At 58.6% G+C, this 22042-nt stretch overlaps 11 protein-coding genes across 11 annotated transcripts; 5 read left to right on the top strand and 6 right to left on the bottom strand.

Annotated features, from left to right (window-relative positions):
• Positions 1 to 306: 306 nt before the first annotated feature.
• Positions 307 to 3294, bottom strand: SDRG_04135 (hypothetical protein; the record flags this gene model as incomplete). Its single annotated transcript, XM_008609796.1, has 1 exon — positions 307 to 3294. The coding sequence occupies one exon, from the start codon at positions 3292 to 3294 to the stop codon at positions 307 to 309; it is 2988 nt and encodes a 995-aa protein (XP_008608018.1).
• A 1029-nt stretch (positions 3295 to 4323) lies between these two features.
• Positions 4324 to 6393, top strand: SDRG_04136 (hypothetical protein). The gene is made up of 4 exons (XM_008609797.1): positions 4324 to 4617; positions 4670 to 5068; positions 5123 to 5838; positions 5887 to 6393. Exons 1-4 carry the CDS (start codon positions 4356 to 4358, stop codon positions 6358 to 6360), a joined length of 1851 nt encoding a protein of 616 aa, XP_008608019.1. The 5' UTR covers positions 4324 to 4355; the 3' UTR covers positions 6361 to 6393.
• A 16-nt stretch (positions 6394 to 6409) lies between these two features.
• On the bottom strand, positions 6410 to 7084 carry SDRG_04137 (hypothetical protein; the record flags this gene model as incomplete). The annotated part of the gene is made up of 2 exons (XM_008609798.1): positions 6410 to 6630; positions 6670 to 7084. 2 exons carry the CDS (start codon positions 7082 to 7084, stop codon positions 6410 to 6412), a joined length of 636 nt encoding a protein of 211 aa, XP_008608020.1.
• Positions 7085 to 8361: 1277 nt separating this feature from the next.
• SDRG_04138 (hydroxymethylpyrimidine/phosphomethylpyrimidine kinase) lies at positions 8362 to 8817 on the top strand. The gene has a single exon (XM_008609799.1). It carries the CDS (start codon positions 8378 to 8380, stop codon positions 8777 to 8779), a length of 402 nt encoding a protein of 133 aa, XP_008608021.1. The 5' UTR covers positions 8362 to 8377; the 3' UTR covers positions 8780 to 8817.
• A 9-nt stretch (positions 8818 to 8826) lies between these two features.
• SDRG_04139 (hypothetical protein) lies at positions 8827 to 11137 on the bottom strand. The gene has a single exon (XM_008609800.1). The coding sequence runs from the start codon at positions 10928 to 10930 to the stop codon at positions 8957 to 8959; it is 1974 nt and encodes a 657-aa protein (XP_008608022.1). The 5' UTR covers positions 10931 to 11137; the 3' UTR covers positions 8827 to 8956.
• Positions 11138 to 11308: 171 nt separating this feature from the next.
• SDRG_04140 (hypothetical protein) lies at positions 11309 to 13192 on the bottom strand. Its single transcript, XM_008609801.1, has 10 exons — positions 13031 to 13192; positions 12948 to 12979; positions 12853 to 12904; positions 12648 to 12807; positions 12329 to 12588; positions 12244 to 12278; positions 12100 to 12199; positions 11971 to 12053; positions 11906 to 11919; positions 11309 to 11860 (listed from the first exon to the last, which is right to left on the bottom strand). The coding sequence occupies exons 1-10, from the start codon at positions 13152 to 13154 to the stop codon at positions 11473 to 11475; spliced, it is 1248 nt and encodes a 415-aa protein (XP_008608023.1). The 5' UTR covers positions 13155 to 13192; the 3' UTR covers positions 11309 to 11472.
• A 183-nt stretch (positions 13193 to 13375) lies between these two features.
• SDRG_04141 (hypothetical protein) lies at positions 13376 to 15160 on the bottom strand. Its single transcript, XM_008609802.1, has 5 exons — positions 14978 to 15160; positions 14639 to 14929; positions 14510 to 14593; positions 14013 to 14459; positions 13376 to 13968 (listed from the first exon to the last, which is right to left on the bottom strand). The coding sequence occupies exons 1-5, from the start codon at positions 15155 to 15157 to the stop codon at positions 13519 to 13521; spliced, it is 1452 nt and encodes a 483-aa protein (XP_008608024.1). The 5' UTR covers positions 15158 to 15160; the 3' UTR covers positions 13376 to 13518.
• Positions 15161 to 15287: 127 nt separating this feature from the next.
• Positions 15288 to 18035, top strand: SDRG_04142 (hypothetical protein). The gene is made up of 9 exons (XM_008609803.1): positions 15288 to 16005; positions 16052 to 16239; positions 16286 to 16438; positions 16486 to 16620; positions 16669 to 16883; positions 16936 to 17065; positions 17110 to 17268; positions 17313 to 17481; positions 17534 to 18035. The coding sequence occupies exons 1-9, from the start codon at positions 15327 to 15329 to the stop codon at positions 17899 to 17901; spliced, it is 2196 nt and encodes a 731-aa protein (XP_008608025.1). The 5' UTR covers positions 15288 to 15326; the 3' UTR covers positions 17902 to 18035.
• A 626-nt stretch (positions 18036 to 18661) lies between these two features.
• On the top strand, positions 18662 to 20535 carry SDRG_04143 (hypothetical protein). Its single transcript, XM_008609804.1, has 8 exons — positions 18662 to 18856; positions 18905 to 19002; positions 19051 to 19130; positions 19175 to 19278; positions 19324 to 19391; positions 19437 to 19676; positions 19726 to 19816; positions 19867 to 20535. Exons 1-8 carry the CDS (start codon positions 18680 to 18682, stop codon positions 20281 to 20283), a joined length of 1275 nt encoding a protein of 424 aa, XP_008608026.1. The 5' UTR covers positions 18662 to 18679; the 3' UTR covers positions 20284 to 20535.
• Positions 20536 to 20551: 16 nt separating this feature from the next.
• SDRG_04144 (hypothetical protein) lies at positions 20552 to 21045 on the top strand. Its single transcript, XM_008609805.1, has one exon. The coding sequence runs from the start codon at positions 20684 to 20686 to the stop codon at positions 20957 to 20959; it is 276 nt and encodes a 91-aa protein (XP_008608027.1). The 5' UTR covers positions 20552 to 20683; the 3' UTR covers positions 20960 to 21045.
• A 96-nt stretch (positions 21046 to 21141) lies between these two features.
• Positions 21142 to 21989, bottom strand: SDRG_04145 (hypothetical protein). Its single transcript, XM_008609806.1, has one exon. It carries the CDS (start codon positions 21939 to 21941, stop codon positions 21207 to 21209), a length of 735 nt encoding a protein of 244 aa, XP_008608028.1. The 5' UTR covers positions 21942 to 21989; the 3' UTR covers positions 21142 to 21206.
• Positions 21990 to 22042: the final 53 nt, after the last annotated feature.

Genomic DNA, 22042 nt, shown 5'->3' on the forward strand with positions numbered 1-22042 from the left:
GTCGAGGTTCGAAAATCGAACCGGCGCGATCTTGCGAAGTCTGGAACATTGGGGCGACGACGACGAGGTATCCTTCGGTGACGCACGGGTGGCTGGGCACCGCCACATGTTGTATGCGCGTGCGTGCGTCTTTGCGCTTGAAATCGCCCCCACCGCAAGTGAAGCCAGGACCAGATACTGTGTTGTGGTGCATCGGTGCATATTTTACAGAGTGATAGGACTATTGCGCAAAGTCGCTGCAGATGCTTTGATTTAGCACTTTGTCGACAGCAACATTGATCGGCAATCCGACACGTCAATGAGGACTCAATCGGTGGTTTGTCGTTGGCGCTTGACGTGATGGTGATGGACGGCCTCGTCGGTGGTGGTCGCGTCGTACCGTAGTTTTCGACGCTGCACGTCGGCCAAGATGACGTCCAGAGCCATAAGACGAGCGCGGTCGTCGGTGTCGACCTGCTGCGCCTTGACATATTTGGCCAGTTGAGTATGGTCGACGCCACCTTGCGGCTTCAACTTGACGACGTAGTCACGCGACCGACGGCTGGGGATCAGCTTCAGGCGACAACAGTTGGTGTCGATGCATTGCTGCACTCGACTGCATGGCGTCGTAGTGAACAGCAGACACTGTGTCGTCTTTGTGCCGTCGGCCAAGAATGCGGCCAAGTGCGCACACAAATCACAGTGCTCTGCGTCGAGTGGAACGTCGCTGAAGACGTAATCGGTGATGTCGGGAAGCGGTGTGCGCGTACGAACAGGACCAAAAACCGCAAAGCAGCGCTGCACGACGCGCTCAATCTCGTCCACGTGCTGCGGGACGACCTTTGCCAGCAGCGTCGCCAGCGGATAGTAGAGGTCCCGTGCCGGGTCCCGGGCACCAACGATGAAAATCGCTTCGAGATCCGCGTCCAATTGCGGCACTTCACGATCCACGGCGTCGAGCCAGCCATGCAAGAGCGACGGCACCTGGCTTGGGTCGACGATCGCGAGCACTTCAACAGCAAACAAGCCGGGCAATTCCCACGATGTGTAGCAGTCCTTGTACGTCGGGTGCCAGTCATTTTCGGACAACAGCGTCGGCGCAAGCGCCACAACAAGCGACGAGATGCAAGCGCGCAGATCGTCTGGCAATGGCGACGTCCGCTCTTGCAGTCGTTGTCGCGTTCCCGCCAGCGACGCTGGAAACAAGAGCGTCCAGCATCTTTGAAACGCAGCGACGTCACATCGGCCTGCTCGCTCCAGCACAGCGACGAGGCTCGCAAAGATGGCGGCTCCAGCCTTTTCGTATTGCACGCTTGACGCATCGAACGTCACGAGAGCGTTCTCAATGGCGTGCACGTACGGGTCCACGGACATCGTTGGCTGGCTTTTCAAGGCCGCATCGAGCGCTTCGGGGACGTATTCGAGCAGCTTCTTCGGTGGCAGCTTCTTCATCACCGCGAGCAGCGTCAACGTGCTTGGCTGACGTATATACAGAAAGGTGTCGACAGCCAGAAGCATGTTTGGTGGCAAGATGGCCCCGAGGTAGTTGCCACAGACCGAATTCGGTGCGAGCTCGTCAAAATACCAATCGAGGAGGACAATATTGGCTGCAAAGTGACGGAAATCGGCGGCATTCATGTCGTAATCTGGGAGAAACTGGGGCTGGCGCAAGGCGTGGTCATAGCAGCCCTTGATAAACTCACACACAAACGGTTGGTAAAGTGGCGGGCAGACGGTCGTGGTCGTGATTCCAGCGAGGCTCGCAAGAAGACGCGGGGTGGTGCCGCAATTAACCCAAGATGAGGCTTCAAAGGTGCGTTGATGCCAGCGCGACAGGAGACCATGTATCGCGGGTGCGAGTTGTGGCCAGCCATACCGCGAGAGGCACGCATGAATGCACGCCGCCGTCTCGAAGAGAGGCATGTCGTAGCACACAAAAATGGCGTCTCGGAGAAAGACGAGGACCAGCTCAAAATCATCGAGTGCCAAGAGGATGTCACACACGGTGGTGAGAGCTGATTTGGCCAAATTATGGCCACCGGGGTGACCGGACCGAAAGACGCCAAGTGCCCCATGAAGAACATCCCGCCCGGACGGAAGGCCAAGAAGCGGCTGGTCCATTGCATCGTTGGTGACCGCATCTTGTAGAAGCGGCAAGACGTCGTCGAGACCAAGAATGCTCGCGCGGTACCTTTTCAGCCAAAAGAGAAGCGCGAACGGAGGGCACTCGAGCGTGTGGTGGTCGATCGGCGTGCTGTCAAACAGAATAGCATCGACGCTACTGCCCACGACCGCCGCGATGACTTCTGGCGGAACATTGCACGCGGTGTGCGGCGTGCACGTGGCAACTTGGTTTTTGTATTTGCGCTCGTACGCATCCTCGTCGTCTTCGTCCTCGCTGTAGCCATAGTCGCTTCCACCAAAGCCGCCACGTCGCAGCACCTTCTCGAACGCAACGTCGGCGCCCGACTCGAGTTCAAATGTGACAAGCGCCACGTCATAGAGCTCCGTGGTCAAGAGCGCGTGCACCAAACCCGCTTCGTACGTGCCGAGGGTCTCAAACGTCCAAGGCGTATCCAGAGGAGTCGGAGGGTCGTCCATATCGTAGTACGCAATGCAGTGGTTTGTGTGAAGAGGCAGCTGCGCGACTTGGTTGAAGGCGCGAATGCCGTCCTCGTGGTCGCACGGCATAGGAAACCCATCCTCGTCTTCGTTTTGAACTACAAGTCGGAAGACGAGCGCCATGCGCACCCCGTTTGTGATTGGCGCAGACGTAGCAATCAAGTCGCGGAAGGTCGTGACCATTTCGACGCTAGCCTTGTCGGGCGTCCACGTCTCGGTGATGTAGCCGTAGGCGAAGGTCATGTCGCCGCCGTCGTACGTCGATGGTAAGTGCAAGACCATGTAGCCATATGAGTCAGGCGGCATCTCGTTCGGTACAAGTGCCGCGCTACTTCCGACGGCATCGACGACGAGATGCGAGAGGACAAGGTCGGCGTCCGTGATCGCATACGCCACTTCACGAGACAGCACTCTCTTGACGACTTGGCGCCACTTCTTGGGCTGCGCAAAAGAAAAGGCCGTCGGGGGCACTTTGCCGTTGGCCACGTCCAGTGCCGCGAGTGCCGCCGCATGTGCCAGGGAGAGCGGCCACGTGACGACGCCATCAATGCCGTCGATGCGAAGCAGCGGTGCGGCGCACTCCTCGACGAGACTTGTCCGCAAGTAGGTAAACGCGTCGTCGACAGCCTTTACCGCGTCTTCGTAGACAGCCTTGTCAGGGTCACGGCTGTGGTAGAGTTGTATCCACGACATTGTCGTTTGGCAACGGCCGAAAACCACTTCGACCCTTCAAGCCGATTAGTGTTCGTAATTCAGCTCATTATCCGGAGGACCAAATTTTGGTCCCATAAATTTCCTTGTGTTGAAAAACCGCCCGATACTTCACTTTAGTTCCATTCCGTTCGCGCCACTTTTAGCCTAAATCGAGGTCGCCCACTTCAAGTTTAGGATTTCAGGACTTTTCGAACGAAAACAACGTCGAGTCGCTTCACACAGCGACCGCTTGTGCTTCATTTTGCGTGTCTTCTAAGCTTATCCAGCGGCAAGAAGGAGCTCCAAAAGGAACCGCATATATGCTTGAACAAGGACCGGATAGTCTTGATGGGTACGGTGCCCGAGGTCTTCGATTTCCCAATCGTGCGAAGCTGGAGAGCGATAATCATGGCGGTGGCCTCAGACTCGGCGCAAGTTGTATACACAGAATATATAGCCGTTAGAGTGTAAGCAGACACGACATACCAAACGACCTCGGCGTGGCAACTCGAAGCCTCCTTTGTTGTTTTGCCGTCGGTTGTTGCTGTTGTCTTTTAGCCATTGATATTGGGTGAGTTTGAACCTTGGCGCGCACTCCAAGCGCTAGTCTAAAGCAGTATAATTTTCAATATATATTTGAAATCTATATATACAATTACTATGCTTCGTCCGAGGGCACACGTTATCTATGTCGAATATAAATATCTCACGACGATTCGGCTTGTGCAATATGAGCCCCCGTCACCGCGCCTACAGACCGACCTTGCCACACTTGATTAAAGTATTGCATAGCTACGTCTCCGTCCTATGCCTGCGTGGGAGCTATCACGGACCAGCAGCTGCGCGCGCCCTCGACGACGCTTCAACGCCAGCCGTGCACCGACGCTGACCTTCGCACAGAGACACCGAGCCGCAATGGTTGCGCTGCCCTAAGCTCCATACAGAAGCGTGCGTCCTTGCAACTATGATATCCCGTCGCCCCGTCGTCGATCGATCCGTTGCTATGACACCCGACTGTACCAGATGGTGGGACCATCGAACGCCCGCACCACACTTTCCAGATGCCGCCAAGCATGTCGCGCCTCCTCGCGCTCCTCGCGCCGGTCGCGGCCGCCATCGACTTTGCCGCTACGTGGCGTGACTGCCCGACGCGCACGTCACCGCGCGCCCAGTGCGCCGACGTCATTGTGCCGCTTTGCTACCCCGGGATTTGCCACAGCAACGCAACGCTGTCCGTGCATCTCGAGCGGATCCCGTCGACGGCGCATTCCGCCAAGTCGCTTTGGTTTCTCCAAGGCGGCCCGGGTCTCCCCTCGTCCAGTCGTACGTCGCCGGGTTTTCTTCTTCTTCTCGTTCATTGACAACATGCGCCTAGTTGACGAGGCCATGGTGCGCGCCTACGACGCCGCGAACGGCTCGGTGAGCGTCTACACGATGGACCACCGGGGCACAGGGCGCAGCAGCCGGCTCGAAGATGCATGCATTGGCGTCGACACTCTTGGCTGCTTCGCCGCGCTCAAGGCCAAATACGGCGACGACGCACCAAGCGGATTCTCCGTCACGAGCGCGGCCACCGACCTCGCCGCGCTTCTCCAAGGCCCGTCGCTGCGCCACGACGAGGTGTACATCTACGGCGTGAGCTACGGCACGTACTGGGCGCAACGACTGATGCACTTTTCACCGCCGAACGTCAAGGGCTACGTCCTCGATAGCGTCATGTCGGCCAGCCCTATGAAGCTCTATAGCCAGTGGGACGCCGACGTGGCAGTGACAGGTACGAGCTCGATGACAGAATGCAGGAGCACTCACGCCTCGTTTGCTGGAGCAGAAACTATATTTTATACCCGCTGCGACCGCGACCCGTTCTGTGCCGCCAAGATCGGTCCGACGTCCCAGAAATTTGCGCAGCAGCTCCTCGCCAAGCTCGATGCTAACGATACAGCGTGTGCCCGCGCACTGCCGTCGACGTCCATCGTGCGGTCAACGCTCGGCCGCCTCTTTCGTGAGCCGTCCCAGCGCAACATGATCCCGGCGGTGCTCTACCACCTCCACAAGTGCCTCGACGACTACCCGGCGCAGGCACGGTTTGTGCAAAACCTTCTGGCGAACGCCGTGGCGCCGCTCCCGATCGACGGCGGCTCGGACCTCCTCCACGACGCCATTGTCTACAACGAGCTTTGGGCGTCGCCAACACCGACGCTGGTCGAGCTACAGGCACAAGCCGCCGCAACGACGTGGCAGCCAACAAACAACATTGCGCAGCGCCTCGTCGACTACTGTCTCTACACGGGCGGTAGCCGTGACGGCGCCTGCCGTGACGTGCCGTCCCCACGCATGACCTTTGCGTATGCCCACGACACGTACTGGAATGTGTCGGCCACGTTACCGGGCAGTACAAGTGTGCTTCTCCTCTCAAGCGACTTGGATGCGCAGACGCTGCCTGTGTACGCTTTGGCTGCGAATGCGTCGCTCGCCAGTGCGAAGACGCGGCTCTTGCGCTTCCCGAACGGCGGTCACTCGGTGCTCTCGACAGCGTTGACGCCGGTACGCCTCTCTAGCGACTCGCTGAGTGTTGATGAACGATGTGCCTAGGGCGGGAGCTGTGGTGCGCAGTTGCTCGATCAATTCGTCGCGACCAGCGGCAATGTCGCGGCGCTGGACGTCTCGTGCATGGCAGCGATCCCAGCGCTGCGGTTTGATGTCGTGTACGATGCGGAGAAGGCGAGTGAGCTATTTGACTCGGCTACCGACATGTATGGCCCGCTGCGAGTCGTCGCAGCGCAAGCCTCGGACGCAACGGCTAGAGCCTACGACGACAGCTACCTTCTCGCGGGCGTCGGTGCTGTCGCGGGTGTCGCGATGGCGGTTGGCTTGGCGGCGCTCGTCAAACTACGTTCTCACCAGCGCACGCGCCGGCGAACGCTCGTGCCCCAAGACGCCGACGACCTGCCGCCCACCGTTGTCGCCGTGCTCCGGCGCGCCTCCATGGCGGACGACCTCGAAGAGTGCAAAGACAGTGACGACGACAACGACGACAATACCTCGGACCAAAGTAGAACAGTGTAATAGCAGGCGGTCATACTACAGTCTTCGTCTCGATTGTCTTCGTCAAAGATCAAGGTTGACCCTGTTGGTCTGTCGATGGGACGCTACTGCTCTCTTGTGGCGGCGCGCACAGCTCCCATATGCGCTGGGCATAGCCCCTAACCTCGGGATTGCTATCCTGAAGGCTCTGGCGCGCAGCGGCGGCAATGGCTTCGCGCGATTCAACATCGTAGTACGTGATCCGCCAGAGCGTCCGCAAGGCAGCGACGCGCACCTCATCCTCGTGCTTGCCTAGCAGCCGGAATAGTGTGCTGGGGAGTGGTAGCCCACGTAGCAGCGCCAATGATTCGGTCGCATCGATAACATTAGCGATCACGTCAACAGCGTCGACAACGGTGGCGCTGTCATCGACCTGGACCAGCGCACCGAGAATTGACGCCAGTGTGCTGCGGTGCGGCTCCACAGCAGAGGCGAAGGCTCTCGCACCCGACATGGCCTCCACTGCCGATGCGATACCGCCATGCAGCTTGGCGCGGTCCCGGTGCCACAGCAGCTTGAGCAAATGCGGCAAACTCGCACGGACCAAGAGCGGCACGCAAGACGCATCGTGGGCCGCGACGTTCCGAAGACGCTGCAGCGCCGCGACTTTATCCGCAGCGGCGCCCGAGTGCAGCGTCTCGTGGAGGTCCTCGATGGCCGCGCGACGGTTGTCGCAGTAGAGAGGTCGGCGACTCGTTGGCAGCATGGTCGTTTTGATATTTGCTGTGACATGTTGGAATTAAGTCGTGTGATTGGTAAAATTTGAAAAATGGCACTAGAAACCGAGAGACCAGGTTTGTTGAAATGCTATTTTGAACCGTAGCAATAACTTCAAGTGTACTTATCGAAGCGTAACTCATTAGTAGGTAAAGTCTTACCTGTGAAATTTTACATTTCACAAAATAGACGTGATGCAAACACAGAGTATGATACCACTGAGTTATACTTCTCTGTCAGGCAGATCGGGGTGATTTCCGTGGAGCCACTAGCTGAATTTTCCTACTAATGAGTGCGACGCTATTTATTTTCATGCCTTTACTCTTTGTAACCTCGACCCTAAACCGCTAGCGCGCGCGTGCGCCGCCGGCCAAAGGGTGTACTCTCGCTTGACGAGGGCATATGCTTCTAGTTTTGGGTGCGTGTACAGCCAGATCACCGGAACTTGACTATCTGATGTCGAGGAAATTGATGTCGTCGCGCATTGGCGTATGCTGACAGCAAACACTAGTTCTAGTTCACATTCCATTTTGCATTCTCGTACACATGCCGATGTTCAGGGAATACGGCCTCCCTTCGCATGTGTTTGTGTTGATGGGCAGCCATCCGGTCACGGTCACATTGACCTCAACAAACTGCGTCGCTTTGCCGCCGATCGCAAAGCCTGGAAGGCCTTTACGAAGCATAGGCCTCACTCGCGGCCACAAGCGCCCATTTGCGACTACAAGAAGACCAAGACGAGCCCCCGCGCCGCCGCCTGCGCAGCCACGGCCCGCGAGCGAATGGAGAAGACGGAAATTGCTAGTCTCTACGTATGCGAGGTCTTTGTAACATCGAAGATAACGCGAAACGCATACATACTAGGTGCAAAAATACTGACTGCCCCTGGGCACGGGTTCCTGTACAGTCTCATCCCAACGGTCTTCCCGTAGGACGATCTACAACGATGAATCACAACGCCTTGTCCCCGGCCCAGTGGTTCGAGAGCTGACTAGATATGAATATCCAGTGCTCAACCACTGTATGAGGCATCAACTGCCACAGGTCATCCAGAGACGCCAGCGACTGAGGTAGCGCCAGCGACTGGAGACTACAGTCATAATGGGATTGGCGGAGCTACAAACAAATTGTTCTTCGTTGATCCACGTCAAGGCCGAGCTCGGACCCACACGCCGCGTGGCCTCGAAAGATCGCGATCGGTCCGAGGTGGGGCAAGCCGACACAACCTACGACTGACGCGCACACGCCGCATTGCTCATTTTTCTTTTTCATTCGACGCTCGATGCGCTTCAACCAGTTTACGCTTCCAGCAACGGACCTTCCCGCGTCCATTGCGTTTTACTCGCGTCTTGGCTGCTCGCCGATCGTCGTCACGGAAACGTACGCGCGCTTCGAAGACGGCGCGGGTGGCAGCACGTTCTCGCTTGAAAAAGTGGACCAAGAGGTCCCCAAAATGCCCGGGCATCACGCCATGACCATGTACTTTGAAGTTGACGACGTGGATGCGACTGTCGCAGCGCTCTCGGCGCAGGGCGTTGTGTTTGACGAGCTCCCGGAAGACAAGTCGTGGCTCTGGCGCGAGAGTCGCCTTCGCGACCCTGCAGGCAACCGCGTGTGCTTGTACTATGCTGGCAACCAGCGCCGCTTCCCGCCGTGGCGCGTTGACGGCCGCACAGCTCCGTAATCGACCCTTTCAACACGCGTCTATTTTTAGCGCTTCGATTTTTTTGAGTGGGTTCGATATTTGAGTGGGTTCGATATTTGAGTGGGTTGAATTCGCAGGCGGGTTGACCGTATTGGTACATAAGACAACCTAGCAGACTGCAACATGCATACCCATATGTTTGGTTATGGACACTTGTTAGCTCACGCATGAGCCTTTTGTTGGGCGATACGTGGTCGATTTACCGAGCGTGGTGTGTGCCGGGGCGGGTTTGAAGTGGTAGTTGTCGATCCACGCTACAATGTGCGGTGGCAAGAGCGCGTGCGGCAGCAACGACGGCATGAGGTCGTATACCGACACGATCGCAATGACGTTCGAGCTTGCATTGGCGGCTGCGTCGCGCGCACTGCCAGGCACATCCTGGGCGATGACTGCAATCTTGTGCGTCACGGGCGCTTCCTTGATCATGGCGTAGCCGAGCATGGCGATCGTGCTGGGCTTCACAAAGAGCTTGGTGCCGTACTTGATGCAGTCGTTTTCGTACAGTGGCAGGACCGTCACAAACGACGGTATGAACTGCGTCGCCAAGAAGTCATTTCGCGCAAAGTAGCGCAAGTCCAACAACACACGGCGCTGCAGTAGCATCGGAAGTACAATGCTAATGGCCAGTGTTCCAAAGAGGCAATTCAACACCGTGGGTTGCAAGAGCGAGACCGCTGTCGGGACCTCCAAGGTAGCAAACGCGCCAAGTGCAAAGGCCCGAGTCGTGTTGGGAAGGTGCACGGCGACGTCGGCCGCCGGGAGTCGGCGCCACAGCGGGTCTTGGAGTGTCGCGCGGACGTTTTCAAAGTTGCACGTCGCAATGACGCTCGAGATCATCGTGCCGAGCAGTAGGAGCGGCGACACGACGCGGATCGCACGGCCGTGGCACCAGCGCGGTGCGGGCACCCGTTGCAGAAGGATGATGGCCCAGTAGACAAGAAAGACGGGAAACCCACTCACCATGAGCACGGCGACGCAGTGGACGTTAAAGTGGCCCGTTGTCTCCAAGTACAGCCGCGTGACTTCGACGTACCCGAGCGAAGGGATGCGCACAATCGTAAGAAAGAACAGCGCGAGGCGTCGGCGCTCCATGCTCGACACAAAGTCGTACGTGAGCACGGGCTTGCGACTGAGGACGCCGGACCAGCCCAAGAGCGTTGTAAAGAAATCGCCATTCACCAAGTGCAAGACCACGAGCACCAGTATCGGCTGCAAGACGACAAAGTCCATATAGTTGGACACCGTGTGCGAGCAGGTCCAGCCGACACCGAGGAGCGACGACGAAGCGATTCCTTTGTAGGTGACAGCGCCATCATTTAGTGCACTTGGTGCTACAAGCACTTCGGCCACACAGCCGTACGTGCACTCGTACCGCGCACCAATCGGCTGCGACGCAAACGCCCATGTCGAGTGGTTAAAGCTTGTGCGCCAAGGGGCTGTCTTGCCATCGGACGCGAGAAGCGTCTTGATGACGCTCCCAGACACGGATGTGAGCTTACCGGACGAGTCGACGCGGGTTTCGATCGCGCTTTGAGGCGCGTCCATGTAGCTCGAGAGTAAAAAGACGGGTGAGGAATAATTCATTGCAGTCTCGAGAAGCGCGAGCCCCAGGACGGACGATACCACGGACGATGGGGTGCAGGACACGGGTGGCGCCGATAGTGGAGACAAAAGTAGAAGAATGGCGCCAAACCCAACATCCGCGCCCATGACGCACGTCGTGACATGGACGGATGCTGACGGCAGTTGCTGCACGAGTGTCTGCGCGACACTGTGCATGACGTCCGTCATGGCCCGTGTTCGAGGACACGTCGCCGTGTCAAAACCGGCAGATGTGAGGACGCACTTGGCTTCAAGAAGCAACCAATCGCGCGCAAACGCTGGCGACGTCGTTGTCGAGTGTCGGTTCCATAGTCCATTCGAGTACAAGATGAGGATCGATGTGATAAGGACGGCGACGAGGCTGAACTCGGATGTATTGAGACCGAGTCGCAAGAGCACTGTCCGCTGAGGCACTTTGGCGCTGTGCTCGATCGTATGTGTCTTCTCCGACTGGCTGGGCGAGTAGATGCTCGACCGACGCGAGTGCAGCGTCGATAGCAGGGACGACACGAGCCGTTGGAGGACCATCGTGCGCACGAGCTTTCTTTTCAGCGACCTTTTTACGGCTAATTAGAGATGAATGCTGGCGGTTGTACAGTCTGTCGCCGAAAATAACTCTATTGTACGATCACCGGCGGAAATAGTTGCAGTGGCAGGACAGTCATGATCGACGGCGGGCGCTCGCCCACGAGGGACTTGTTCCGGGCAAAAAATGACGTCCAGCGCTGGTGCTGCCACATGGGCACAAGAATACTGTGTCCGACGCAGGCTGCAATCTCTTGAGCAAGCAGCGTCGCCGACAACACCTCGTTGGTGTCTTGGTTGTAGGCAGACAAAGCTAGAGGGACGACAGGCGCTGCCAGACTGGGTCTTGCTTGGTGCATACTCTTGGAGTTGGTGCCGATGCACGTGACAAGTAGAAGCAGCAAAGCGCAAACTCGGGCAGCATCGCAATACAGAGCACCGCGTATATGGAGAACACGTCCAACGACATACGCTTCAGCTTTTCTTCGCGCATCACGTCGCGTCATCATCATCCACCGAACTTCCTGACGCCATTTTTGTCGATTTCAAAAGTTAGCTAGCCCAAAGGTCGACCGCAAAATGTCATGGCAAATACGTAGTGCAAAGGCCTCTTTGGCAGCGAGCAGGTGCGTTTGAAGCGCCTCTTGTTCATCGGGTGAGAAGGGCGCGTAGATCGCCTCAAAGTAGGCGCCAGGCGACGCCAACTGCGTAGTGTCGACGATCGTATCGTGGTCATCCCACGCTTCCGTGAGCAGCTCGAGCACTTCAATTCGCGCGTCCTTCTGCAGCAGCAGCTTCCACGCTTGCGCAAAGCTGGTACTCAGTGCAACACATACGCAGTGGATCTCGGAGGGCGGCACAAGACTCAGCAGCGCCGGTGTCGTGGTCGCATGTGCTGCCACGTGTGCCGCCATGCCCGTCGGAGAGGTGTCTCTACATTCCGACATGAGCTATGCAATCACTATGGTCGAAATGTACGGAAATGGTAGCGACTAGACCATTGAGGGTATAAGCCATCCACACATTTGGCTGAGACCACGTACCATGCCAAGTGTAGCTCGCTGATGAACGAGGTACACCTGCAGCGCATGCTTTCGGGCGTGCGTCAACATGTCTTCCATAAGCACTGCACATAACAATGTATCAACATATCAAGTGAATGGTACGCGTACCTCGTGCGTAGTAGGGCTGCATATGCGGGTGCTGGACCAGTGCTGGGCGAAGCCCGTCGAACCAGTAGTTGACTGCAATCGTGAACGGGTCGGACGAGACCTACTTAAACGGTAGCTAGAAGTATTCTTTGCACTAGAACGTACCTGGTGCCACCACCCTTCGGGAATGAAGAGGGCGTCTAGAGAGCATCATGAGCGTTCGTGGATCGTCGGTGAGCCGCAAACCGACTTGTCGGGGTCACGGTGAAGGTCGCGTCAGGTGCGCGCGCGTCAAGTTCGTAGAGCGTCAATTGCGCGTGATTGGCGGACTTTGAGGTGACGGGGTGCGCATCGACGTTTGTCGTCGGCGCAAAGAGCTTGACGTGCTTGGCGCCACGGACCACCGTGAGTACGTTGTCGTACGCGTCATAGTGCAGTGTCGTGCGGCTCGCTTGCAGCGTCATCCACAAATTCACTTGGGTCAGCGCCATGCCCGCGATCGCCTTTGGTCTATAGTATCACAAGCATCAACAAACAAAACGAACGACATGGCCGCAAGGGTATCGTACGGCGGAAAGGTCGAGACCAAGTGCGGTAATACCGCTGGCGTCGCCGGGGCGGTCGAGTGCAGTGGGCACTGCGCAAGGTAGAACTGAAGCTCGTCTTCCGTGTCCATGAGCCAGTGCGCTTGGCCTCGCCGCTTGGCCTCGTAGTACGCTACAAAGTCGCCTGCCGACAAGTTCTTAGCTATCGCCATATCCACCGACCACGCACCGAACTTGAGCTCGACGCTTTGACGCAAGCGCACATCTCCCGAGTACGCATCCTATACGCCGGTCACCATTGTCGCGTCATCGGCGAGCGCGTACCTCGGCCACGGGCGCACACGCCACGTCCACGACTAATACCACACGCTTCCAGCCTCGTGCTGCAGAAGAAAAGGGCGTCGCACCTGTCTCGTGGTGCGCTACGAAGCCAGCGCTAGCGAGCAGCGCCGTCGTCGCATCGTCGTCGCCCTGCGCAGCATGGGCATGCCATGCCATTGGCAGCAGGCAAGGGCGGCGGTCGGCAAACATCGTCCGTCGCGTTATCCGGATGCGGCTGCGGATGTATCTTGTACGGTTGCGCCAGCTTGGTCACAATGTCGGTGCTGTGTTGATGATGACTTGTCGCCGACAAGTCATCAGCACCGTGCCAGAAGCTCGTCAGTTGCGACGGTGGCTCCGGGTTACGGCACGTGAACTGCAGCTGGCCACCTCAGTGCGAGCTCGCAGCGCTTCATCGCCCACACCTCGACCTGCAATGGCGCTGGTCGAGTACTGGTGTCGATGAGCTCATTGGCAGAGGCTCCTGCCGACTCGGACAAACAAGATACTAATCTAGGGTCATATTGTCGTCGGTGGTGGCGCTAAATGTAGACAGTGTTGAGACTAGAAAGCGCTAGAACATTTGCACGCGAAGGCGGCTCGTCAAGTGCGGGCCCACCATGGCGGCAAAGTCGACAAGGTGCTGGAGCACGACAGGATGCAACGACGCTCTCGCATCCTTGACGCTGACAACACAGTCGGTAAAGACGAGCTCGATCGCATCGACCGCGTCGTCTTGGGGCGGTGACGCGAGAGTCGTCGCGGGCGCGAGCTGGACGACCTTGGAGGCGTCGGCATCGGCACGGGCTTGGACGTCGGGTGTCAACGGCACAAACGTCAGCGTCTTTGGGCAGAGGAGCTCGGACGGCGTGAAGCGCGCCTTGTACTGCATCTTGACGCAGCTGCCAATGTAGTAGCCCATGTAGTAGTTGCCGCGCGTGCAGCGGGCAATCTCTCGCAGCACCGAGTACGTCCCGAGCTGGAGGTGGGCGTACTTTGGCTTGTAGAAAAAATACACCGACGACTAGTCCCTCCGACGTTAGACATGGTTGACAGATGGGCATTTACCCAGTTGGCGCCGAGGACGTCAATGACGCCAACCGCGACGAGCTCGCCGTCGAGACGGTACAGCTGGAAGAAAGAGCCTTCCGCGGACCCCGGCACCGCGGGCAGCGGCGACTGGACGAGAAACGACTCGAACGAGGACGGCGTGACGGCATTGTCGTCATGGACGTGGGCTTGGTACGCCTTGTAGACGTCGTAGATCTCGGGAGTGTTGACCGGCCGAACGGTCTCGAGCACCCAGTCGCGCTTGCTACTGTGCCTGGGCGACGCAGGTGTTTGCAGCGGCGACGTCGGCGGCGCGCTAACTAGGGCCGGCTCGTCATCGACGCTAAAATTGAGGAAACCGTTGACGGCCGACACTGTCATGTCGCTGGATGGCAGCGTCATGCGCGCAGCAATGGCTACTGCGACGTCGGCGGCAGAAATGGACGCTGTCGCATGTTTCTTGAGCTACGCAAGGGATGTGCACCTGAGCAAGGTGCGAAGAATGATCGACGTACGTAGGCGCTGATCGCGTGGGCCACCGGCGACGTGTACGCCCCTCGATCGATAGCCTTGGAGGCCGTTGCCTTGGTACGCTGCACCTGCACACGACGTCTCTGAATACGCAAAAGATGTGGCGTAGCTACCTGGATCTTGGGCTGCAAGGTGGTTTTGGCTGCCGCCGTGTCGTCGATCCAGGACTCGAGGTACGCCCACACCGCAGTCTCTAGCTGCGTTTGCAGCAGTACACACGTGGGACTCGGTGACGTCTTCTTCGCCTGTGGCCCAGCCTCGTCGTCGTCGTCGGGCCGTTTCCGCTTCTTGGAGCCATTGCGGTGCTCGAGGAAGGCTTCGAGCTTGCGCTGGACACGGACATGGGCCTTGGAGGGCGTGAACTGCGGCGCGTGCAGGCGGATCGTATACGGCACGCAGCAGATCTACCTTGCGCTCACACCATGCTTGTGGGCCAGTGACAGCATCCGTACCTCGTCTCGGTCGGGCTGGTAGAGATGCATGCCAGAGCGGCGCCAGCCTCGGTCAATGAGCGCTTGGTAGTCGTCGATGGCCAGCGAGATTGCCTCGAGGACGTACTGGCGCGACTCCTTCTTCGCCGCGCAGTACCCGCACTGCGTCGGCCGGCTGCCGTATAGACGCACGACCGACATGGCCCAAATCGAAAAGTTGCGCCTTGAAGTGCTAGCACTCCACTAAGTACGATTTATCAACGTGCAGGGCCAACACCAGGTGGGGAAACGCACTTTACAGGACCGCCACTTTTTCATTATTGAATTTTGTGGTAACTACGGCTTTTGTCGGGACGGTCGACCGACAACGATGCACGGCCCGCCCAACATGGACGAGATGGTCGCTTCGTACCTCACGCTCCGCGGGTACACGGGCAATGGCGCGGGCCCGATGGGCGTGGGCCGTGGACCTGTCCAGCTCCAAGAGTTTTCGCGCAACATGGGCCTCTCGATGGACGCCTGCGCGGCCAACCACGTGCTCTTCCATGGCATGAGCAAGGCCGATCCGAACGCATATGAGCATGCGTACTCGAAGCTGCTCCAATGGATCGGCAACGCGCTCGACATGTACAAGCTCGAGCTCCATGCGATCGCGTTCCCGCTCTTTGTGCACTGCTACCTCGAGCTCGTCGCGAAAGGCTTCACCGAGCCCGCAAAAGCCTTCTTCCGCCGTCATGCCAAAGACCACGAGCGTCTGCACCGCCTCGAGTTGCGACAGCTCGGCTGCGTCCTCACGCGCGAGCACTTGACGATGAACGAGTTCGCCAAGCAGGTCTTGCATGCCAAGTTTCAGGTCAAGCTCAGCCTCTTGACATTCCAACTGCTGCACACGTTCTTGAGCGACTACCAAATGTTCTTGCTTCTCTACATCCTCAACGAGCGCGTCAACATTGCAGTCACGTCCAACCACCCGTCCTTGCTCATCCAGCCGTGCGACTCGACAATGGCGATGGTCGACGAGGACGAGTCGCCCCTCTTTCAAACGTCAGGTACATCCCTCATGGTCAACCCATCGTGAAAGCTAATGCGATACAGATGACATCTCGCGCGAGGTCGAGCACACGCCGGACGAGAACCACGTCGCGGCGCAGATCACGAGTGGCCCGTACGACATGCACCACATGGTCACGGCCGCAGGTGGCGAGCCGCGCCCGGGCAAAGCCGGCACGCTCGAAGACTTGCACCGTATTCCGATCCGGTGGGGTGTCTTCCCGTCACGAAGGGTGAGCGTGCACCGCCAACCCACGTCTTCTCATGAGACGCCGTTAGGTGCCCAAGGCCAACGCGCAGGCGGGCGGTGACGGCGGTGACGGCGTCGACGCAGGCGAGAATAGCCTCACGTCGCCTCGCCACCCCGACGGTGGTCCCGACGCGGCCTCGCAGGAAGCTGCGGCCGACAAAGCCAAGCCTGCACCGAAAGCGGTGCGTTCTTCTGTATCCAAGTTCAACCAAGTTGACCGTTGTGGCAGGACGTGGACATGGACGACGGGAGTAGCAAGCTGCAGGATGGGATCGTAGGCCCAACGCCCGACCGTTCCCAGCCATTCCACGCTGAGATCCTCGAAAAGCTCGTGCTGCGGCAAACCGCAGACCTCGTGGCCGAGGTGCGTCGTGGAGCATCCCGCATTTATATCAATGTATCAATGCGGTAGGAGCTGCAAAACGTACAGGCGCGGCTCGAGCTCAATAGCGTGCAGCTGCCGTCGGCGCTCTGCTACACGGTCTGCAACGCGTACGACCACCTGAACAACGTCGCTTTCAACGCGTCTGGGAGCGTCGTTGGCGCTGCCTTTGATGATTCGTCCTTCCGCGTGTGGAGCCAAGACGGCAGTGCACTGGGTGGGTTTCCCAACCACAATGACAACACGTACCTCCTACACACTATGGCAGCGCGGCGCTTTGACGGCAGTTGCGCGTAGGTCGGCCGTGCTGCGTGGCCACTCGGGGCCAGTATATGGCTGCACGTTCACACCGGACTCGCGCTTTGCACTCACGAGCTCGGCCGACACGACAATTCGTCTCTGGAGCTTGGCGAGCCGAAGCAACATGGTGCGGACTTGCGATATAGAGGCGTCTTATTGATGCTTGGGTAGGTGTGCTACCGCGCCCATAGCTACCCGGTGTGGGACGTGGCCATGTCGCCGCTGGGCTACTACTTTGCCTCGGCCTCGATGGACCGCACAGCGCGCCTCTGGAGCACTGACCGCGTCCAGCCACTGCGCATCTTTGCCGGGCATCTCTCAGACGTCGAGGTACGCCATGTGATGATGTACATGGGTCTGACACCAACGGGAAGACGGTCGCCTTCCATCCCAACCACAACTATATTGCGACGGGCTCGACAGACAAGTCGGTGCGCATCTGGGACGTGCAGTCGGGGCAGTGCATTCGCGTCTTTACGGGTCACTACGGCGCCGTGCACACCGTCGCCTTCTCGCCCAACGGCCGATACCTTGCGAGCGCGGGTACGTTGATTACCGCTCATTTGGCGCCATGTGTTGAGCGTCTCGTGTGTAGGCGAAGACGCGTTTGTGAACGTGTGGGATTTGCACATGGGGAAGCGCGTCGATACGCTGCTTGGCCATTCCAAGGCCATCTACTCGCTCGGGTTTAGCCAAGAGAGCTCTATGATTGTGAGTGGTGGCGCCGACCACACGGTGCGTCTCTGGGACATGCACCGCCTTGGGCACGACGCCATGTCGGAGAAGCAAGTCGCAGTGCACGTCAAGCAAAAGCGCAAGACCAACCACGTGCACGGCTCCCGCGCGCTCCTCAAGACGTTTACGACCAAGCAGACGCCCGTCGTCCGCGTCCAGTTTACGCCCCGCAACATGCTCCTCGTCGGCGGCAGCTTCCAGCCGCAGACCGACGACACCTCTGCGTAGTTCTATTGATTAATCTATCGTGCGCTGTCCGCGTGCCACGTCACGTGGTGGTCCGGTCACCGCACGTTCATAGGTAGGCTGGGCGGGTATAGCCAAAGTGCTGCGGTGCGGGGACAGTGTACCTTGACGACGCATTGCTGGGAGGCGCGTAGCACAGCGGCGGTCTTGCATGTGGGAATGTGATGCCAGAGCAACGAGCAAACTCACACTATTTTTGTTATCTTTCGAGTTCCAACGCTGTGTCCTGATGCGAAACGGATCGCCACCAGTGAGTACGTTAATCACTTTCCGAGAGTAAGAAGATGTATACGCGTGCGCAACGAGCCGTCGAGCGAACAGTCACATCGAGCGATCGAGAAGAACGTACGTCGTCGAATGTCGAATATAGGGTCCTCGCATTCATTTTAGTGTACAGTCGACATACCATTGGTTATAAAGATGCTAAATTGCCGGCAAAAGAGCCAATCAGTAGTCGGCGGCGGCGGGCTGCTGCTGGCGCCGACGCTTGCTCGGCCCTCGTGCGCAAAAAATCATAGCGCTCGTACTCGGCCCATCGATTAGAGACGCTTGGGGGTGACGGAAAGCGAAGTTTCGCCGCCGTTGACGCCGTATAGCACCAGATACAAGAGGTGAAAGCTTGACGACTAGTCGGTTAGTTTAACCGGTTATGGTTTCGGCTACAGTGTGGTAAATCCAAAATTCACGTGCACGACACATTTCCCACATGTGAAATGGCGGTGGAATTGGTTTGGAAGATTCGGCCTTCCATCTTTTCACGATGGTGTCGACAAGTGTGGTCGTCGTCCTCGCCGCCGTCGCCGCCGCCGGCCGAGCGATGGAGCAACCTCTGGACCGCGTCGTCTTTGGCTCGTGCAACGACCAGGCCAAGAAGCAGCCGCTGTGGCCGGCCATTGCGGCGCAGAAGCCCGAGCTCTTTGTCTGGCTTGGCGACAACGTACGCTGGTGATTGCTCCTGGATCGCCGGCTCATGTGGCGGCGATAGATCTATGGCGATTACCGTGTCGTGGACGGGTCGTCGTTTCTGCCGCCCTTTACGTTCTTCCGCGATGCGCCGCCGACGATGCTCGCCGAGAAATATGCGTACGTCGCCGTCCCCTCTGCTCGTAGTGCTAATAAGGTTGATGCTAGCAAGCAGCTCGCGCAGCCCGAGTACGCTGCGCTCCGCGTTTCGGTGCCCATCATTGGCACATGGGACGACCACGACTATGGTGCGTCTGCATGCCTCTTGGATGACGCGTGAGTCGCGCGACAGGCCGCAACGATGGCAGCAAGGTCTACCCATTCCGGAAGGAGAGCCAAGCGCTCTTCCTCGACTTTCTTAACGAACCAAAGGACTCGCCTCGACGCCAACAAGAGGTCCGCGGCGAGATCGTCGGCGGCGCCAACTTCAGCATTCTGTAGGGCGTCTATGCGTCGTACACGTATGGCTCGGGCGACCGAGCTGTCAAATTCATCCTCCTCGACGTCCGGTACGTCGCGTACCTGCGTGCGACTCCCTGACGACGGACTACTAGGTACCACCGAGACCCGTACGGCACACTGAACGGGGACTATCTTGGCCCGGAGCAGTGGGTATGGCTCGAGGCCGAGCTCACATCGTCGACCGCGGCCTTCAACTTTATCGGGTCGGGCGTCCAAGTGCTCCCGGACGACCGCTGGTACGGCGGCGAGAATTGGGGCCGACTGCCGGGTGCGCGCCAGCGCCTCCTCAACTTGGTCTTGAAGTCGCCTGCGAAAGGCGTCGTCCTCCTCAGGTAATCCCGTCCGTCCGCGTGAAGATGGGCGTAATGATCGAACTAACAGCGGCGATGTGCATTTCGCCGAGGTCAACCAAGTCGTGTGTGGCGCTGCGACGCTGACCGAAGTCACGAGCTCGGGCATGACTCACGCATGGGTAAGATGCTACCGTACCCTTCTCTCTTATGCACGCGATTTTGGCTGCAGCAATACGTCAACACAAAGCTCAAGCTCTTCCCGACATGGATCTTCACCCTCGGGAATCTCATGCTGCCGTGGCACTACCGCGTCGAGCCGTCCACGTACTTTGCCGGGCTCAACTTTGGCTCGATCGCGTTCGACTGGGCGGCGTCGCCGCCGATCGCAACGCTCGCCGTACACAACACCATCGGCGACGTCAAGCTCACCCAGCGCGTACCCTCGGCGCGTCTGCCAGCATCCGCGGCAAGCGACTGCGTCGCCCCGCACGCAGTGCACCCCGTGACGTACATGCTGCAATGCATCGCGCTGTGTGTCACAGTCGTGTCGCTCGTGCTGAGCCTACCCGCGAACCTCGTGCTCGCACTCATCTTGCTGAAACGCGCCGTGTCGCGGCCGGTGGTAGCAGCCAAGAAGGCCGAGTAGATCTTAGAGCCAAGTACCGGTACGAGGTCGTAATGCATGCGCCACATCTCTGTAGAGGTTGCATATGCAGTCGCCTCGTCGTGCAGTCGCTATGCTTCCTTCAGTAGCAGGCAGTAGCATGCGCCTTCTTCGTCATCTTCTTCTGCGTCCATCCTCCGCCACCATCCTTTCTTCCGTCCTGTCGCCCAAAAATCGAGTACAGTGTATTGGACATTGTATGGTGGACAGGATAAAAAAGTGGATCGAATTCGTTGCGATCTTTCGTGCCTTTCTCAAAACCAGATTTGTACTTGGTGTTTGTATCGCAACACTCAATCTCAATCGTTGACATTCCAGCATTATCCGGACGAAGGAGGCTTCGTGTGTCACGAGGGGACGCCAATCTCGAATCTGCCTCGCCATGGCCAAGTGCACTGCGTGTGAGAAGGCCGTGTACTTCAACGACACGCAAGTCAAGCCCAAGGACGGCCTTGTGTACCACAAGGCGTGCTTCAAGTGCCACGAGTGCGCGTCGCAGCTCACGATCGCCTCGTACACGTACTTTGGCGAGAAGCTCCTCTGCAAGACGCACTACATGATGGCCTTCCAGACCACCAACTCGTACGGCGGTGACGAGCGCTTCAAGAAGCAGAAGGACGAGAACGTCCTCCTCGCTGCGCCCGCGCCGACGGCCTAAACACTAGACGCCACGACAGTTTTGCTCGTCCGCCGCCTACTTGTGTATGCCTAATCTATTCTGCGACTTCGTGTCTTCTTCGCCCATCGCGCTCGCGCGTGTGACACGCAATGGCCGAGCCCGTGCAGGCTGGCGGCGCGGCCAGCGATGGGTGCCAACGACGATGGCCATGCTGCAACAAGGGAGACAGAGAACAGCATCACATCGTTCGCCGTGCGCATATTATAGACGGTAGCAGTTGCGCGCGCTACGTAGTCGAGCTGCAAAGCCTCCGCACACCAGGAAGATCGTCGCAGAGCTTGGTGAGCGTGGCCGAGATCGGCGCTGGCGCGACCACATGGGGGCGGACGGCATCAGCGAGCTGGTCGAACGCACCGTCGCACGGCAACGCCAGCTCCAGCGGTGTGTCGTCGGGACTCACATCATTAGACAGAGCAACGTTGTCGCGTTGTGCGGCTTCTTCGACTCGGCGGTCAAACTGTTCGTTGTAGGCGCGGTCGTCACTTGTAAAGTCCAGCACGGGTGTGTACGGCGGAGGGGCGGGTGCTTCGTCGTCCGCCGAGAAGAAGGGCTCGTATCGCTTACCAGACCACCAGCCGCGCACCCATTTCGTAAGGCGCACGTGCAAGGGCTGTCGGCGGACGTGCTGGAAGCGCATGCGCATCCGCCGCTGCTTCCGGACTGTCGCTGCGGCTTCGTCCGCGTCCTCGTCCGTGTCTTCGTCGTCGGTCGATACATCTACCTTAGGGCGCTTGGGCGTGCGCGCTACAAAGGGCGAGAACGTCACGCGTCGCGGCGATGTGATGCCATCGAGAAAATCCATCGTGTGCAGCTTGGCCTTCCCGGGCTTCGTCGGCGTTGGTCCTTCGGGGCCGCGGCGCCGCTTCGCTGGCGACTTCATCGCGCTCTTCTTCACCGACGTATCGACCCGGGCCTTGGACGTGCGCAGGATGGAGCGCACGGGCAGGCGCAAGTCGTCCATGTCGGCTTCCTGACCCACGGCGACCCAACCGAAATACGCGACGTGCAGTGGCCCGTGGCTTTTTCACACACCGTGTGGGTGTTTTTCACATCATGGCGATC

Source organism: Saprolegnia diclina (genome assembly GCF_000281045.1).
Source record: "Saprolegnia diclina VS20 unplaced genomic scaffold supercont1.10, whole genome shotgun sequence".
NCBI classification, from domain to species: domain Eukaryota; phylum Oomycota; class Saprolegniomycetes; order Saprolegniales; family Saprolegniaceae; genus Saprolegnia; species Saprolegnia diclina.